The 14839-nt window shown below is 41.2% G+C and overlaps 2 protein-coding genes across 2 annotated transcripts in view; one reads left to right on the top strand and one right to left on the bottom strand.

Annotated features, from left to right (window-relative positions):
• Nucleotides 1-3995, bottom strand: part of tmod2 (tropomodulin 2) — a 105766-nt gene extending 101771 nt beyond the window's left edge. The window contains exon 1 of the mRNA XM_073033147.1: nt 3491-3995. The gene's annotated coding sequence lies outside the window, so the exon portion shown is untranslated. The remainder of the gene's footprint in view (nt 1-3490) is intronic.
• A 180-nt stretch (nt 3996-4175) lies between these two features.
• Nucleotides 4176-14839, top strand: part of leo1 (LEO1 homolog, Paf1/RNA polymerase II complex component) — a 32155-nt gene continuing 21491 nt past the window's right edge. The window contains exon 1 of the mRNA XM_073033144.1: nt 4176-4314. Coding sequence (XP_072889245.1) covers nt 4257-4314 — 58 coding nt within the window. The 5' untranslated portion in view covers nt 4176-4256. The remainder of the gene's footprint in view (nt 4315-14839) is intronic.

Here is a 14839-nt window from a genome sequence, read left to right as displayed (position 1 = left end):
AATGAGCTGCTCTTCCTTTCGATTCCACTTATGAATCCTAAAAGCGTTCTGCAACTAACGATGGTCTTGTTTCTAAATGTTCCTAAATTACTTTCACAATATCAGCTAAGCTCATTTTGGCTGGTTTGGTTGGAGCCTTTCTGCCTCTCTTTAAACTTGACTGTCTCTTTCCCCTTGCAAAGAAAAAAAAAATGGGCTGTGGTTTTATTAAACTCAAACGTCTCCCTCTCTCCCTTCTCCAAAGAGTAATTTGCTACTTTTGTTTATATCTCAACTGTCATGCATGCGCACCTCACTGAAGTACAATTAAACAGGTTGGTAGTTCCAAAACATAAAACTAATTGAAAAAAAAAGAGAAAACTCATGAACATTTAATTTTACTTCAGTGAGGCAAGTTCATACGACGTGTTGATGTCATGACGAATGCCGTTCATGTACTTTTACATTAAAACCCGTAATGAATTATGTAAACAAACAAAGAATCAGGTTGATCCTCAGAGATCTTGACACTTGAAACTGCTCACTCTCTCCACTTCTGATCCCTCGATGAGGATTAGTATGTGTTCCTTTGTCTTACCCTTCCTGAAGCCCACAATCAACTCTTTCGTCATACTGACGCTGAGTGTCCAGTTGTTGCTGCATCACCATTCCACTAGTTGGCATATCTCATTCCTGTACACCCTCTCATCACCACCTGAGATTCTACCAACAATGGTTGTATCATCAGCAAATTTATAGATGGTACTTGAGCTATGCCTAGCCACATAGTCATGTGAGGTGTGCCAGTGTTGATTGTCAGCAAGGAGGATACGTTATCACCAGAACAACTTAATCTAACAAGATATTCACAGTATTACTCAAATAATACTGAAATATTAAATACATAACATTAGTTAAATCTGGTAATTCAGTCAGCACCATTCCATATGCTTCCTAGCTTAAAACCAATGCACTGTAAAATGTGAGTTAATACAGAAGTGCAAAGGAGAATTATGAACACTATTATTTCCTTACTGATCGGAAGGAGAGTCTATTTGAGAAATAGTACAATGAAGGTTCACAAGATGACTTCTTGCATAAGCTGGCTGTGCAATGAGGACAGATTGAGCAGACTCCCGCTGTTTAGAAAACTGAGCGGCGATTTCATGAAAACCTAAAAAAAAGATTCTCAGAGTTCTGACAGAGGGAATGTAAGATACTGATTATTTTAAATATCTTAATACAAAGATGATTTTCCTGCTTGTAACACTATCACCACTTTGCCTTAAAATTGACATATTTTTTGTTCTTTCTTGTAAAAAGTGCAGAATTTATGATTTTCTTGTAAATGTAGTGTATCTGATGCTATATACCTTTGATGCTGCTGCATGCAAGTCTCTCATTGCGTCTGTGCATATGACAATAAACCTGACTTGACTTTGACTCTGATAACTCTTCTATAGTTACTTCGCATCATTTCCCACTTACACGTGTCTTCACTTACACTGAGACTATTAATTTTCCTCAGAGCTCAACAGATGCAAGTTCTCACTCAAGGGGTATACGGATTGGTTCAGTGCATCAATGAAGAACAACATTGATTTTCCAATTTTTGTAGCGTAACGAATGGCAAATTGGGAGTTCAATAGGCAGACCTCCCATCCAATTCTCAAATCTGTACTAATACATTTTACATCTCACAGGGTGTACTAGCAGAGGACAAAGGACCATATAACATCCTTCTGGGATGTAACTTATTGCATAGTATTTTTGTCAGAACCTGTCGTAGTTGTTTGATCCTGAAGGTGTAACATCTTTTCTGACACCTAGTCTTTGGTATGTTGAAATATATCACTGATCAGTCATAAGCTAGTTATACTCAGTTACATATTGTTAGTTGGAGCAGGTTGGCTGACAACAGATATGCTTTATAACTAATGCATGGTTAAATTTGTTTAATTTGGTTAAAGCCTCATAAAACTTTAGAGTAGCAGTATTGTTAAAGTGTGGTATCAAATTTGTTCTTTCTGGTGGATATTTACATGATGCAAAATTAATGTCACTGATTGGGCACCATTTGCATAGCTCACAGTCTGTACATTCCTTTTGCAAATGACTATACATCAAATTATAAGATTGGTTTGATCACCTTTTTGTCATGCAAGTTGCCTTCTAAAAATATACTGTAGATACAAGCAGTCTCAGAGCATTCAGATTCATTTAAATATCAGATGTACTTCAGGCCCTCGAGTTTGCTCATCACTATCTCTTTATTGGCTGTAATTTTCTTTGGCATATTAGACGTGTCCTTCATCGTGAAGACCGGCACAAAATAGTCGTTCAATGCCTCAGCCATTTCCTTATCACCCAATATCAATTTCCCCTTCTGGTCTTCCAAGGGACCTACATTGACTTTAGCCACCCTCTTCTGCTTTGTATATTTATAAAAACTTTGTTGTACTCCTGTCCAAGTAATTCATTTCATAGTTTATCACCTGCCATTAGCTGTTCTGTTAAGGTAGTGGTGAACCTTCTCCAGGTCTGTGTGGTGACATTCTTATAATAGTCAAAGTAAACAAAGTTCAGCTTCTAAATGTTGTAAAATGTATACTTCTCCCATCAGGATGTAATACAGCTTGAGCTTGTTCTTAGTGGTGTGACAGGGAATCAAGTTGTTTCTTAAATAACAGTTTATCCATGTAATGGCAGTGAATATTCACTTGTTTACCAGCTGTCTCTAATCCACCGGTTTCCTCAAGCACCTTTACATCAGCCCCCTTCCTTCCCACACCCCCCACTGTATCCATATGCTTGAAATGAGTATCTCCTATCTTGTATCGTAACAGCAGCCTCCCTTGTCCATGCTCTTTGTCCATTGCTTGGAGGAGTTCCTCTATAGTTGGGAGGTGCCTGCAGTGCCCTTTCCATCCATCCCCGGGCACCATGCCAACTCTGGCCATGCTCGTGTACTGCCTGTAACTCTCCCTCTATCCTTGTCCATGTGCCGCCTGTTACTCTCCCTCTTGTCCTTGTTTAAGTGCTGCCTGTAACCAATTCTCCTTCTGTCTCTGTCGGAGTGTCTGTAACTCTGTCTGGGTCAAAGCTATTCAAAGATTCAAAGTACACTTATTATCAAAGAATGTATGTATTACTCAACCTTGAGATTTGTTTGCTTACAAGCAGCCGCAAAGCAAGAAACTCGAAAGAGCCCAATTAAAAAAAAAGACCAACCCCCAATGTGTACAGAAAAAGAGAAACAAATCATGTCAACACTAGAAGTGAGCATCAACAACAGTATTCAAACCAAATTGAGTCCTTAGATCTGGAGCAGCCTGGTGTAGGCCCAAAGCCTGGGTATTCACTTCATCATATTAGAGGGGCAAATTGTCGTAAAGTTCGCAGACCCCAAGCTCCGCAGCTGGACACAGTCTCACAGCCTTACTGTTGTGGAGAGAGGAGCCCCCCAGTCTACATGGGATGACGTTTAAATTGTCTGAACAACGGATCCTACCTCGCACTCGACCTGAGCTCTGCCGTGGAAAAACTCACTGGGCCTTAGATTTCACTACTGAAGAAGCTGTTCTTGACCTCTCCAAATCGGCTTGGTGCTTGGCCACCGCTTCACCCAGGTTAGTTGGACAGGCATCGGAATTCCTCTGTCCCGTCTTCTCTCCGAATCATGCACTCCAACTCTAGTGTGTCCATTTTGTAGCGTCCAGGCAGGGCACGTTGCCCAGTTTGCTTTGCCTTCGCTTGCCTCTTGGTTGTTTGCGGTGACAGTTTACCACAATTCACTTCAAAAAAGGTGTCAATTGTGATGTCTTAAATGAAATTCATTTGCTTTTGAACTACCAGTGAGCTGTCGCAGGCCTTCAGTAGTGCCATCTTAAACTGGAAGCCTGTAATTTTCCCTCTGTCTGAGAGATGCCTGTTAATTCTCCCTGTCCATGTCTGTGTAACTGTCCCTGTCTAAATGTTGCCTATTGGTCTCTCTTTACCCCTGTCCAAGTGCTGACTGTAAGTAACTCTCCCCCGTCCCTGTCTGAGAGTTGCCTATAGCATTCCCTCTGCCCAGATGCCGCCTCAGCACCCCCTTCTGCCCCGCTCTGGTACTGCCCGCAGCTCCGCCTCCGGCGCCCCCTACTGCTCCGGCGTAGTTCAGCTCCTGCCACCTCGGCGCTGCTCTGGTTCCTTGTGCCGTATTCGCGTTGCCCCGCGACGCTTGCCGTAAAGGTTTCCGTCAAGTGCGACGCGATTTGTCTGTATGACCCGGCAGCATGGCGGACATGGCGGATCTATTCGGCAGCGACGCAGACAGTGAGCCTGAGCAGAAAGGTAGCGACTGTCAGTCTGGGTTTCTCACACGGTGCGGGTGCTCACGGCATAGACTGTAGCACCTGAAACCAGTGCGACCGGAGGTTCTCCTCAGTCAGCTTGTAACTCAAAGCCGGGGATACCCTCACTGAAGGGGCCCTCACCATATTGGTCAGAATCTAGTGTCACGAAATAGTTCCTGAGTTGTGAATTTCAGTTCTGCACTACATTCTGCAGTGCAGATGAGGTTTACCAGGATACTGCCTCGATTTGAGGGCATGTGCTCTAAGGAGAAGTTGGACAAACTTGAGTTGTTTTCTTTGAAAAGCCGCAGGTTAAGGGAACATTTAATAGAGCTTTATAAAATCATGAGAGACTTGGGTAGTATAGCCAGCCAGTATCTTTCTCCCAGGGTAGAAATGTCTCATAGTAGAGGGCATGCATTTGATGTGTGTGTGTGTGTGGGGGGGGGGGGGGCGAGTTCAAAGAAGATGTGCAAGACAAGCTTTTTATTTAACAGAGAGTGGTGGATGCGCTGCCAGGGACACTTTTGGCATTTAAGAGGCACATTGATATGCTGAGAATGGATGGATTTTACAGAAATTAGATAGTTTTCCGTTCTTCATTGGTCTGTGTGCTCTAGAGAAGCAGGAGGATCTTGAAATGGATATTTGTAAATTATTGAAGGGAACAAGACAGATGGATCAGCTTGTAGAAGGTATAGTACTGTGTTGTCCAGTAGAATACAGTACATAAATACAATAGAGTACAATATATAAAATTACTACAGTACTGTGCAAGTCTTAGGCTACCTGGCTGTATATATGTGCCTAAGACTTTTGCACAGTATTGTATTAATTTTATGTATTACACTGTACTGCTGCTACTGCAAAAAAAATCAAGACGTGTGAGTGATGATAAACCTGATTCTGATATGGGTCTCTATCATGAACTGAGTGTGGGAAGGGGGCAGCGAGAGGAGAATGGTGTTTGGGAAAGAGGGGAGGGAGTGGGACTCACCAGAAAGATGTTCTTAATGATCAATAAACCAATTGTTTAGAATCAAATTGCCTTGCCTGGTGTCTCAGGGCTGTGTGTATCTGCCCACATGCCACCCCCGGCACTCTTTTTCTGCCACCTGTTCTGTGGTACTCCACCCTTGCTTTCCCAATTTCCTCTACTCCTGCCATATTTACAAACTTGCTGTCCACTCCATGTTGACAAATACAGTACTGTACAAAAATGTTAGGCACCCTAGCAATATATATGTGCCTAAGACTTTTGCACAGTGCTGTATATGGGATGTTATTATTTGTAATAATAATATTATTTGCATGTAAGAGCAAAGATGTAACAACAGGACAGTTTAAAACAGGTGCATTTGGGAGACTGTATAGTTCCTGTCATCAGACTATTACAAGAATATAATTACTTATATTCTTGTAATTATATTACGACTGTGCAAGTGCATGGACGTCAGCCAGTTAGAACAGTGAGCAGAGTTTAAAAAGAAGACAGCTTTGTAGTGTGGAGTAGAGGGAGACAGAGTAGGAGGGCTTTGGCTCAACAGGGCTTAGGCGAATACGGGTCAAGGCGAGGTAGGTTGCCTGTGTAGAAAAGAGAACACTGAGGCCAGTGTTCTGTACTGGGTGACTCCCAGCCTCCCGGACAACCATATCTGCGCCAGGTGCATCAAGCTGCAGCTCCTTAGGGACCGGGTTAGGGAACTGGAGATGCAGCTTGATGACCTTCGTCTGGTCAGGGAAAGTGAGGAGGTGATAGAGAGGAGTTATAGGCAAGTAGTCACACTGGGGCCTCGGGAGACAGGTAAGTGGGTAACAGTCGGGAGAGGGAAGGGCAATTGTCAGATACTAGAGAGTACCCCTGTGGCTGTCCCCCTTAACAATAAGTAGTCCTGTTTGAGTACTGTTGTGGGGGGAACAGCCTACCTGTGGGAAGCAACAGTGGCTGCACCTGTGGCTCAGAAGGGTAGAGAAAGGAAGAGGATGGCAGCAGTGATAGGGGACTCTGTAGTTAGGGGGTCAGACAGGCAATTCTGTGGACGCAAGAAAGAAACTTGGATGGTAGTTTGCCTCCCAGGTGCCAGGGTCCGGGATGTTTCTGATGGCGTCCACGATTTCCTGAAGTGGGCAGGAGAACAGCCAGAGATCGTGGTACATACTGGTGCCAACGACATAGGGATGAAAAGGGGGGAGGTCCTGAAAACAGATTACAGGGAGTTAGGAAGGAAGTTAAGAAGCAGGACCTCAAAGGTAGTAATCTCAGGATTACTGCCTGTGCCACGTGACAGTGAGTATAGTAATAGAATGAGGTGGACGATAAATGCATGGCTGAAGGATTGCAGCAGGAGGTAGGGATTCAGATTTTTGGATCATTGGGACCTCTTTTAGGGTAGGTGTGACCTGCACAAAAAGGACGGGTTACAAATGAATCCGAGGGGTCCAATATCCTGGCTGGGTGGTTTGCTAAGGCTACTGGGGAGAGTTTAAACTAGAATTGCAGGGGGGTGGGAACCAAAATGAAGAGATGGAGGAAGGGGTAGTTGGTTCACAAATAGAGAAAGCTTGTGCGAGAGGGAGGATAGGCAGATGATAGAGAATGGATGCGCTCAGACTGATGGTTTGAGATGTGTCTATTTTAATGCAAGGAGTATTATGAACAAAGCAGATGAGCTTAGAGCATGGATCAGTACTTGGAGCTGTGATATTGGATGGTTCAGGGACAGGAACAGTTTCTCAGAGTGCCAGGCTTTAGATGTATTCAGAAAGGACAGGGAGGAAGGCAAAAGAGGTGGGGTGAGGCACTGCTAGTCAGAGATAGTGTCACGGCTGCAGAATAGGAGAAAGTCATGGAGGGATTGTCTACTGAGTCTCTGTGGGTGGAAGTTAGGAACAGGAAGGGGTCAATAGCTCTTCTAGGTGTTTTTATAGACCACCCAATAGTAGCAGAGACATTGAGGAGCAGGTAGGGAGACAGATTCTGGAATGGTGTAATAACAGGGTTGTCGTGGTGGAAGATTTAAATTTCCCAAATATTGATTGGCGTCTCCCTAGAGCGAGGGGTTTAGATGGGGTGGAGTTTGTTAGGTGTGTTCAAGAAAGTTTCTTGACACAATATGTAGATAAGCCTACAAGAGAAAAGGCTGTACTTGATCTGGTATTGGGAAATGAACCTGGCCAGGTGTCAGATCTCTCAGTGGGAGAGCATTTTGGAGGTAGTGATCACAGTTCTATCTCCTTTACCGTAGCACTGGAAAGGGATAGGAACAGACAAGTTAGGGAAATGTTTAATTGGAGTAAGGAGCAATATGAGACAATCAGGCAGGAACTTGGAAACATAAATTGGGAACAGACCAATTAAACTCCAACGTGGAACCAGATAAGGATGTCTGTTGAGTCCTTTGCTTTTTGATTTGGTATTAGAATCTTTAGCAATTGCCTTTCGAGAGTCTAAAGATATCACTGGTATCTTAAGGAAAGGTACTATTCATAAAGTCTTGCTTTATGCTGATGACCTATTGCTTTTTATATCTAATGTTTACAACTTCTTTACCCTCTGTTTATTTTACTGACTAATTTTAGTCAATTTTCAGGATATAAATTGAATTTACACAAGATTGAATTATTTCCTTTTAAATAATTTGATACCAACCGACGTTAACCTTCCTTTTAAAATTGTAAGAAAACAATTTACATATTTGGGTGTAACAATCACTAAGAATTATAAAGCCCTATTCAAAGAAAATTTTCTAACCTTAATGAATTATGTGAAAAGGACACTTTCTAATTGGTCGCCTCTCTCTTTATCATTGATTGGTCGAATCAATTCCATTAAAATGAATATTTTACCTAAATTTATATACCTTTTTCAAGCCGTACCTGTTTTTATTTCTAAGTCTTTTTTTTATTCTTTAGATTCGATTCTTTCTTCCTATATATTGAAGAACAGAAAACCCAGATTAAATAAAGCCCACCTTCAAAAAATTAAAAAGAATGGAGGCCTTGCTCTACCCAATTTTAGGTTATATTATTGGGCAATTAATATATGAAATCTTATGTTCTGGTTATATTGTAGTAATTGTGAGGATTATCCAATATGGCTCTTTTTGGAAGCCGACTCTTACAAAATTTTCTATTATTTCTCTTCTTGGATCCTCTCTTCCTTTATCTTTAAATAAACTAACTGACAGTTTGGTGGTTAAACACACATTGAGGATCTGGCTACAGTTTAGAAAACATTTCAGTTTATTGAGATTTTCCCTTTTTGGTCCTATTTTTTATTTTTTTTAAACCATCTATGACCAATATGTTTTTTAGAGAATGGGATAGATTAGGCATTAAACGATTTCAGGATCTGTTTGTTGGAGGAAATCTCTTCTTTTAAGCAGCACTCAGTGAAATATAACCTATCAAATACCCACTTTTTTTGATATCTACAGATTAGAGATTTTTAAAGATCTAAACTACCGGTACATATATTTCCTACCAGCCCGGATAAGAACAAAATAGATGTAAATTTTAATTTGAAACCTTTTGATAATGGCTCAATATCTTATATTTATGGTCTGATTGAGATATGTTGGGATTGAGAGTGGCTCCTTTAGACAAAATTAAAAAAGGCTAGGAAAAGCATTTACAGATTTCATATCTGATGAGACCTAGGGGACTATTTTCAAAATGGTTAATTCTTCGTCATTATGTGCTCATCATTCCCTCCTACAATTTAAAGTGGTACATAGGGCTCATATGTCTAAAGAAAAGCTCTCTCATATTTTTTTGCAGATATATCTCCTTATTGTGACAGACATAATAATGGAGAGGCTTCATTAATTCATACGTTTTGGTCATGTTCGAGCTTGAAAAATATTGGAAAAATGTATTCCAAACTTTTTCTGTACTTTTTAAAGTTAATTTTAAGCCCAATCATTTGACTGCCTTATTTGCTATTGTTGAGGAAAGAGCTATAATTTTGGAGCCTTCTCATTTGCGGGTACTGACTAGGAGGGCGATCTTGCTTAAATGGAAGGTGGTTACCCCCCCCCCACACACACACATGCTCAATGGTTATGCGATGTAATGTCATGTTTAAATTTAGAGAAGATTCGTTGTTCGATTTCTGATTCTAACCAAGATTTTCAAATGCTATGGGGACCCTTTCTGAACTATTTTAAAAATCTTTGAATTGTTATTGTTATTAAAATATAGATCTGGGCTATTATTATAAAACACTGTATGGTAAAGTAGCCTTTTTTTCTCTTTTTTTTTTACCAACCAGTTTTGTCTTGGTAGTGGGTGTAGATTTTTTTAATAATATAATTAACCACATTATTATTGTATTTCATAATTCAATTTATTTTATTTGATTGATCATGAGTATGGCATACTGTGATTATATCAGTGTGATTTATATATATTGCATTTTGTGCTATCTTATTTTGATTTATAATAAGTATCCTTATGAATTCTGTATTTGTGTGTATGAAATTTAATGAAAATATTGGAACAAGAAAGAAAAGGAACAGATGTTCTCAGAGAAGTGTATGGCAGAAATGTGGCAAACGTTCATGGGATAGTTGTGTGGAGTTCTGCACAGGTACATTCCAATGAGAAGGAAAGGATGGCAGGGTACAGGAACTGTGGTGTACAAAGGCTGTTGTAAATCTACTCAAGAAGAAAAGCTTATGAAAGGTTTAAAAAACTAGGTAATGATAGAGAGCTAGAATATTATAAGGCTATCAGGAAGGAGCTTAAGAGTGAAATTAGGAGAGCCAGAAGGGGCCATGAGAAGGCCTTGGCGGACAGGATTAAGGAGAACTCCAAGGCATTCTACGAGTATGTGAAGAAGAAGAAGAGGATAAGATGTGAGAGATAGGACCAATCAAGTGTGACAGTGGAAAAATGTGTATGGAACCGGAGGAGATAGCAGAGGTACTTTGCTTCAGTATTCACTACGGAAAAGGATCTTGGTGATTGTAGGGATGACCTACAGCAGACTGAAAAGCTTGAGCATGTAGATATTAAGAAAGAGGATGTGCTGGAGCTTTTAGAAAGCATCAAGTTGGATAAGTCACTGGGACCGGACAAGATGTACCCCAGGCTACTATGGGAGGCGAGGGGGGAGATTGTTGAGCCTCTGACAATGATCTTTGAGAAAGTGAGAAAGACCCTGCCCCAATGAAAGCTACAATTATTACTAAGCAACACAGTGGTTTTATTATTGGGTTTTGGGGTTTTGAGTTTTTGATCCTCCACATCAACCCGGCACGAATGGAGAGCGCACTCGATAGCAGTCTGTCACTGGATCGAACTCAAGAACTTCTGTTCCCAGCCCGGCGCTGAAACATACGTTCTTAAGTGTTTTATGTGCATAGAAAGGTAAAATATATACTATATACTAAGACAAACGTTTGACTAACTGACGTTAAATAATACCGGATGTACCTATTCCAACTTACTTAGTAAGAGAACTTCCCACGCACATCCTCCCGTATACTTTAAATCATCTCTAGTTTACTTATAATACCTAATACAATGTAAATGCTATGTAAAATAGTTGTTATACTGCATTGTTTAGGGAATAATGACAAGAAAAAAAGTCTGTACATGCTCGACCAACATGCGCTGGAAGAGCACTTCAGGGTTTTCTCAATTCGTCGTTGGTTGAATTCATGGATGCGGATCTCGTGAATAAGGAGGGCCGACTGTAATATGATTAGGAATAGTTAGCGTGGCTTTGTCAAAAGGCAGATCGTACCCAACAAGCTTGATTTAATTCTTTAAGGATATGACTAAACATATTGATGAAGGTAGAGCAGTGTATATGGACTTCAGCAAGGCATTTGATAAGGTACCCCATGCAAGGCTGATTGAGAAAGTAAGGAAGCATGGGATCCAAGGAGACATTGCTTTGTGGATCCAGAATTGGCTTGCCCACAGAAGGCAAAGAGTGGTTGTAGATGGGTCATATTCTGGAAGGAGGTCGGTAACCAGTGGTGTGCCTCAGGGATCTATTCTGGGACTCCTTCTTTTCATGATTTTTATAAATGACCTGGATGAGGAAGTGGAGGGATGGGTTAGTAAGTTTGCTGATGACACAAAGGTTGGGGGTGCTGTGGATAGTGTGGAGGGCTGTCAGATGTTACAGCGGGACATTGATAGGATGCAAAACTGGGCTGAGAAGTGGCAGACGGAGTTCAACCCAGGTAAGTGTGAGGTGGTTCATTTTGGTAGGTCAAGTATAATGGCAGAATATAGTATTAATGGTAAGACTCTTGACAGTGTGAAGGATTAGAAGGTTCTTTGGGTCCGAGTCCATAGGACACTCAAAGCTGTTATGCAGGTTGACTTTGTGATTAGGAAGGCATACAGTGCATTGGCCTTCATCAGCCGTAGGATTGAGTTTAGGAGCCGAGCGGTAATGTTGCAGCTATATAGGACCCTGGTCAGATCCCACTTGGAGTACTGTGCTCAGTTCTGGTCATCTCACTACAGGAAGGATGTGGAAACCATAGAAAAGGTACAGAGGAAATTTACAAGGACGTTGCCTGGATTGGGGAGCATGTCTTATGAGAATAGGTTGAGTGAATTTGGCCTTTTCTCCTTGGAGTGATAGAGGATGAGAGGTGACCTGATAGAGGTGTATAAGATGATGAGAGGCATTAATTGTTTGGATAGTCAGAGGCTTTTTCCCAGGACTGAAATGGTTAACACGAGAGGACACAGTTTTAAGGTGTTTGGAAGTACCGGTAGGTACAGAGGAGATGTCAGGGTTAAGTGTTTTACTAAGAGAGTGGTGAGTGTGTGGAATGGGCTGCTGGCGACAGTGGTGGAGGCAGATACAATAGGGTCTTTTAAGAGACTCCTGGATAGGTACATGGAGCTCAGAAAAATAGAGGGCTATGGGTAACCCTAGGTAATTTCTAAAAGTAAGGACATGTTGGGCAGAGCATTGTGGGCCGAAGGGCCTGTATTGTGCAGTAGGTTTTCTATGTTTCTACTAGAAGTTGCAGAGCTTTATGAAGTTGTCAGGACTGAAGAACTGCAGTTTTTTTTAAAAAATCCTCTCTAATCTTTCCTTTTTATTTTGATGTGCATTGGAAGAGCGTGATGTAATCTGCAACTTCCGCCATCTTCAACTGGATCCTACCAGCAAGCACATCTTTACTTCCCCCTTGCCCCCCCCCCCACTCTCCACTTTTCACAGGGATTGTTCCCTCTGAATCCAATGTCCATTCATTTTTCCTTACTAATTTCCCTCCTGGCAAGCAACAGAAATGCTATACCTGCCCATTAACCTTCTCCCTTACCTCCATCCAGGGCCCCAAATACTCCTTCCAGGTGAGGTAATACTTTACCTCTTTTTCTGTTGTGGTTGCTTATTGTATCTGGTGCTCCCAATGCAGCCTCCTGTTTATTGGTGAGACCCAACGTAAACTGGAGGACCGCTTTGTTGAGCACCTCTGCTCCCTATGCCGAAAGTGTAATTTCCTGGTGGCCTAGCATTTTAATTCTTATTCGCTTAATAAGTTCCTTCTGACTTGTTGGTATGTGGGCTCTCCTTCTGTTGTGATGAGGCCAGTCTCAGAGTGGAGGAGCAGCACTTCATATTCCATCTAGGTAACCTCCAGCCTTAGGCATGAACATCGAATTCGCCTTCCAGTAATTTTTTTTGGCTTTTTTTCCTTTTCTCCTTCTCTCCCCTCCCCTCTTCTTGTATTCCCCACTCTGGTCCCTTGTACTCACCTGCCTTTCTCTGCACCCTGGTGCCCTTTTTCTTCCATTTCTCCACTCCTCTCTTATCAGATCCTCCTTCTCTAGCTCTTCCTTTCCACCTACCTGGCCTCACTTATACTTCCTAGCTAGTCCTCCTTCCCATCCCCCCCCCACCTTTTTATTCTGATGTCTCCCCGTTCCTTTCCAGTCATGATAAAGGATTATCAGCCCAAAATACAGACTATTCATTTTCATAGATGCTGCCTGACCTGCTGAGTTCCTTCAGCATTTTGTGTGTGTTGCTCCAAATTTCTAGCATCTGCAGAATTTCTTGTGTTTATGATTTATTTTAACCTGTAAGATTTTGGACTGAGATGGCAGCATGGGTTTACTCTGAATGGCTTTATTTCACCTAATGACCATGGCCTGGTGACCAAACGATCCTATTTGCAAATTTCTGTATTGCTATGAACTGAGCAAGCAATAGAAACACAATCACAAACTCCTGTCATGATCTGAATGTACAACAGAGAAAAAAGAAATGTTATGTCATAAGAGTCCTGAAAGCAGTGTTTTATCATTTGAAAAACACAGCTCTTCAGTTGCTGTGCTTTTATGTATCTCAAGAAATATATAACACCAAGGAGTTGACAAAAGGTGGTGTTTGTTCGTTATGTGCTATGTCGTATAATGTGGGTGATCGTATAATGACTGTGATTGTTCTTACCAAAATTTTCTACCAAAGTGGTTTGCCATTGTTGCCTTTACAAGATGGGTGACCTCAGCCATTATCAATACTCTTCGTAGATTGTCTGCCTGATGTCAGTTGTCGCATAACCAGGACTTGTGATATGCACCAGCTGCTCCCATGGCTTCATATAACCTGCAGGCTAGCAGAGGGAAGGAGTGCCTCACACCTCATTTGGTAGAGGCGTAGCTCCATCCTGTCACCCAGATAAAAGCAGTAAGCTGGGGGAAAAAATGTGAAAACAGACTTTTAATTCTTCTAGACTTCTGTAAAGTAAAGGGTTAGTCGCACAGACAAAAATGGAAATATCTATAATGAAGAATGAGAAAATACTGGAGCAATTAGGCAGCTATTTTGTGTATCTTCTCCTGGAAGAAGAGAGAAATAAGCTGCCAGGAGTGTCAGAAAGTCAAGATTGAGGTGAGAATGAGAAGCTAAAGGACATAAATATTAATAAAATAATGTCAGCATGTGTAATGAATGCCAATACAACCTGAGGGCATCGTGGAGTTTTGAAAGAACCGCTAAAGAGACATCTATCAAATTTTCACAGATTCAAGTAGATTGAAAAGTAGCAAATATGTTCGCACTCGTAGCGGCAACTCGAACAAACCAGTGCTGCTGCTGGTCATCCCACAGGTAGTTATCTTGTATGATGCACCCTCTGATCAATCAAATAATAATGTTCCAAAAAGTCAAAGTAATGTATTCAATCCTTTATTAGCACCTAGCAAAACATATAATGTTGAAGTGATGAAACTTAGGAAACTAAAATTAGCGATATTAAATGTACTTAAGCAGACTGAATCATAGTTAAACAATTTCAAATGTAATTAAACAAAGATATGACACCTAATGGTCCCCAGCTCTAAATTGCCGAGAATAAATCACAAATATGTAACTAAACTCTTTGCTTTTACCACATCCACCCATGTGATTAGCTACCATAATAAACATGCAACACAGAATACAATGCAGATAGATAACGGATACCTGGCTCGTACACTACCATTTAAGAAATAAGGGAGAGAAACATCAATGAGCCAACAATAGTAGTAAATTGCCA

This window comes from Hemitrygon akajei, chromosome 30, assembly GCF_048418815.1.
Source record: "Hemitrygon akajei chromosome 30, sHemAka1.3, whole genome shotgun sequence".
Taxonomy (NCBI): domain Eukaryota; kingdom Metazoa; phylum Chordata; class Chondrichthyes; order Myliobatiformes; family Dasyatidae; genus Hemitrygon; species Hemitrygon akajei.
The sequence above is the reverse complement of the archived record's forward strand: the minus strand, read 5'-3'. Positions and strand labels throughout refer to the sequence as shown.